The sequence below is a fragment of the Etheostoma spectabile genome, chromosome 5 (assembly GCF_008692095.1).
Source record: "Etheostoma spectabile isolate EspeVRDwgs_2016 chromosome 5, UIUC_Espe_1.0, whole genome shotgun sequence".
Taxonomy (NCBI): Eukaryota; Metazoa; Chordata; class Actinopteri; order Perciformes; family Percidae; genus Etheostoma; species Etheostoma spectabile.
Window position 1 is genome coordinate 12470671 of NC_045737.1, and position 4742 is coordinate 12475412.

The 4742-nt window shown below is 41.7% G+C and overlaps 1 protein-coding gene across 4 annotated transcripts in view; it reads left to right on the plus strand.

Annotated features, from left to right (window-relative positions):
• ddr2l (discoidin domain receptor family, member 2, like) overlaps positions 1–4742 on the plus strand; it is a 29324-nt gene that overhangs the window by 14431 nt on the left and 10151 nt on the right. For all 4 annotated transcript variants that reach the window (XM_032516928.1, XM_032516929.1, XM_032516927.1 and 1 more), the window contains 4 exons: positions 400–552; positions 2199–2346; positions 4080–4185; positions 4349–4538. In XM_032516928.1, coding sequence (XP_032372819.1) covers positions 400–552; positions 2199–2346; positions 4080–4185; positions 4349–4538 — 597 coding nt within the window. The remainder of the gene's footprint in view (positions 1–399; positions 553–2198; positions 2347–4079; positions 4186–4348; positions 4539–4742) is intronic.

The following is a 4742-nucleotide window of genomic DNA, read 5'->3' on the forward strand; positions in this document are numbered from 1 at the left end:
CTCTACAACGTCCCTGTTGGCAACACTGACTATTCCTTTTATGGGTTTTTGTTCAAGGACTTTAAGTTTCATATCTCAAGTTTGTATTTTTATAAATTTCATTTATCAGAACTTTAATATATTTTTATGTTCCTTTGTTCTGTTGTGACAGTAAAACAAATTATTATCATATTATTTTACTGAGAACTCCTAAATGACTACAAATAACTAACGTTAGGGAAATCTGTTTATGTTTTGTATGTTTCTGGATTTCAAAAAATATATACTATGACTTGGTGAGTTTAAAGTTGTAAATACTTCTGACAATAGATACATTGTAATCATAATAATAATATAATAGTAGTTATGTGTAGATGAAGATGTGGGTTGTTGACAGGAAGCTGTTGCTGTGTTCTTCAGGTGGACCTGGGCAGGCTGATTTTCCTGACGGTGGTCGGGACTCAGGGACGATACGCCAGGTACTCCGGGAACGAGTTCGCCCGAGCTTACCGCCTCAACTACAGCCGGGACGGCCTGCTGTGGAAGTCCTGGAGGAACCGGCTGGGCAACACGGTGAGTGACACAAATGTTTCACAAAGCACTGTGGGTCGGGACCGGCAGGGGGAGATGGGAAATAAAGTCAAAACATCAGTCAGGAAGAAGGAAAGAATAGGAGAAAATGTGGAGCGGAAACGTGTGACGGACTGATAGAACAGAGCGATGGAGGGAAGAATAGGAGAAAGAGGAAGGGAGAGTAATGACCTCTGAGCTGCGTCTGGCCATTCACGCTGGAATCACAGGAAATGACACTTACCCACCAGCTTCCTGTTGGCCTTTAAGGTCCCTGACAGCTACAGCAACACAATCAGGACTCAAACACTTTCCTCTCTCACATTTTAAAACAGGAACTTCCCAGAACCCCCACATATTTCTGCTGTCAGACTTCACAGCCTGAAATTGAAACACACAGAAGTAGGATCATTGGCAACTCAACTCTTAAACACTCAGACCTTAAAGGAGTAGTTTGAAGCCACGATGTTGTAACACGTGCAGAATGTGGCTTAGCATTGTCTTGCTGAAATATGCAGGGACGTCTCTGAAAAAGACGTTGCTTGGATGGTAGCACATGTTGCTCCAAAACCTGTAAGTACCTTTGAGCATTAATGGTGCCTTCACAGATGTGCAAGTTACCCACACCATTGGCAGTAACACCCCTCCTATACCGTCACAGATGCTGGCTTTATGAACATTGCGCTGATAACTATCTGGATGGTTCTTTTCCTCTTTGACCTGGAGGACTTCATTTCCAAAAACAATTTGAAATGTGGAATCGTCAGACCACAGCACACTTTACCACTTTTCCACACCTAAAAAAAGGATCCCTGAAAAATCAATGTCAGTTTAAGTGTACGCTATATTAGAATATTATCCCCGCTATACCTTGCCGTCAAACGACCTTGGTTAAGTTTACACGGGTCGATCTGAAGCCAGTATCTATGCTCTCGTCAAAGTCGCTGGACTCCATTTTGCCGCTGGACTCCATTTTGCCTTACAGAACACAGAAGGTTCTGGTCTATCGCTGCTTCAATCTGTTAGTTTATTTGTGTAAATGTGTGACTTTGGCGTTTTAACTGTGTTAGGAACTAACAACACCAACAAACAAACTAGACAATCAAGTAAAATCAGGTAAAATGAACGTTTTTGTGAATGGAGTCTGGTGGCTTTGAAGAGAGCATAGATGACAGCTTCAGTTCCCCCCGTGTAATCAAGGTAAAGCCCTGAAATATTGTAAATATTGAGTATGCTCTACACACTGATATGGATTATGATGATATAATACACTATGGACTATGGATACTGTGGTTACCTCATACAACACCACTTCAAAATATCTGAACTATCCGTTTATTAACAGAGCCATCAGGGTCACTTTTCCCGCCACTTCCATCCGGATGTAAATACAGCACATTTAAATGGAAAAATGCATGTTTGAATAACAGTGTAATCTCCTCTACCAAAGCGGCTCTATACACGAGGCCCTGCTGATCACAGGGACACATCTATCTGCACACCGTCTGTCTGTGTGCATATACACTGAATGTACGTGGATGTTTTCATGCCGGTGATAGATGTTGCTGTTTTTGCAGTAAGGACCGCACTGTAGTAACTCATCGGGTCTTCAGGGCAATTGATGTTATACATGTGATATTTGTCTCCAGGTGATGGAGGGCAACAAAAACGCCTACACCTCTGTCATCAACGACCTGCACCCTCCGATCATCACCCGCTACGTCCGGTTGATCCCAGTCACCAAACTGTCCACCACCGTCTGCATGAGAGTGGAGCTGTACGGCTGTCCGTGGGAGGGTAGGACACATAAACACACACACACAGTCACAGTCACACTGTTAATGTGTGTGTGCTCTGCTGACATTACGGGTTGTTGATTCAGTGGATTTCTCAGAAATGTTTACTCCTCCTTAGACTCGAATAAACCCCGCTGCAACCTCCTCACTCGTTAAAAGTCAAGAGGGATTGTTTGTGAGACCATTTATAATCTGTTGTGCAATAACACTGCTATCACCCCAGCAACCTAGTACAGATTATATCACACAGTTTACTCGCAAAACAAAAACTTGCATCAAGCAAACACTGCAGAAATATTATCAAAATTATGAATAATAATATTGGTATGAACTCTTTAAAACAATAAAGGGATGGTTTTTAAAGTGAGTTTGTATGAGCTTTTTCTCCATAGTCAGTGTTAGGGCTGCACGATGTGAGGAAATGCAATAACAATGTTGAATATTAGGGAAGATAAACAAAACTACTATTAAAGTGACCTCAGTTCTGCATTTCTGCTGCTTTAAGTATTAAATGGAAATCATTCCCAGTTTGGAAGAGCAAGCAGGAGTACTGACACAGAAGCTAAGCAATGTCCTGCTGTAGACGGGGGGGGCAGCAGCAGCTGAACGTTACGGAATCACCAGAGGCCCCATCATACAAAATTATCAAGATACATATGCCACAATATGTTATTCCGATTTTATTCTACAATATATCGCGTTTTATTACCCTTTTCCCAACTTCAAATTATGTCCTCAAAAGAAAAGTTGTTTTTGTTGTTTGGTTTTCTCAATTCACACTGTCATGAGAACCTGTCATACATGTAATAATAATCATGAGTTCTTGTACCAAAGAAGTTCTCATGTGCAATTTACATAATGAAAGATTGATACTGAGGGGTCCGTGTATTGATACCGTATTGCCAGGGAAAATTGTGATACTTTGCTGTATACATTTTGACGACTTAAAGAAATAAATATCAGTTTATTTGAACACACTTTATTTGTAATATTTTCAACTCTTTACCTTGCCGTCAAACTGTTCAGAGCCACCAGACTCCTTTGACAAAAACGGCAATTTTACCTCACAGAACATGGAATTTGCTGGTCTATCGCTGCCTCGAACTGTTAGTTTGTTTGTGTTATCGTGTGACTTTGGTGAATCCGAACTAACACTTTAACCCTTGTGTTGTCCTCCTGAGTGAAAACTGAAAACACTTTAATATATTTTTTCTTGCTTTATTCAACGTTTTCTATGCTTTTCGCCCCAGCTACCGCCACTATATACACACCCCTTAAACCAACTTATTAACAGAGGTTTTACCATTTACAACTTTTTCAAAATTCATGGTCAATAAACCTCATTTATAAGATTTTATACCAAATTTTTAAGTTAAAAAGCAGAAATTAGGAAATATTTTGACAATTAAGTTAAAATCCGTGGAAGACTTTTGTCAGAGTTCAGTAAGGAAATGTTTTTTAAACCATTTAAACGTGTGTGTGTGTGTGTGTGTGTGTGTGTATATGTATATATATATATATGTGTATATATATATATATATACACATATATAGTCTTATGAACCAACCGTGTTGTTGTTTTTTTGCCAATTTGGTTAAAAGAAACACATTTTTAGTATTTGTAGAAACTTTGAAAAACAGGTCTACAGGAGGGTTAAAACACCAAAGTAGTAGCAGAGGCATTTCTAATTTCTTGAACCTGTCAACCACCCCCCCCCCACCCCCTTTCCTGCAGACGGTCTGATCTCCTACAGCGCTCCAGAGGGCCAGCTCATGATGCCCCCTGGATATCCCATCGCCAGCCTCAACGACTCCACGTACGATGGAGTACATGAGAAGAGGCGAGTCACACACACTCATCACGGTCCTGTCTAGATGGGAACCCTAGATTTGCGAAAACTCTCGCGAGACTTCCCTGTCCGACAACCACATACTAACCGTACCCATTCGAGGTCAACACCTGTCTCCATGCTCTCTGTGACTGACAGCTGTTTCATCCAATAGGAGGCTGTTTGGCGGGCTGGGTCAGCTGACGGACGGTGTGATCGGCCTGGATGACTTCCTTGTGACGCGTCAGAACCACGTGTGGCCGGGCTACAACTACCTGGGCTGGAGGAACGACTCGCTGGGAAGTCAGGGATACGTGGAGATGGAGTTTGTCTTTGACAGGCAGAGGAACTTCACCTCCATGAAGGTTTGTAGATCTTTTATAAACATGCTTCTAAAGCACAGCAGCACTGCACCGAGAGATCCAGTGAAACACTAAGGGCTCTACTTTAACGATTTTAGCGCACGGCGTTACACGCATGGCGCCGGTACATTTAGGGCGTGTCCAAATCCACTTTTGCTAGATTGACGGTGGAAAAAAGGGTTGCATGGTTCAAAAGGGTTGTACTTA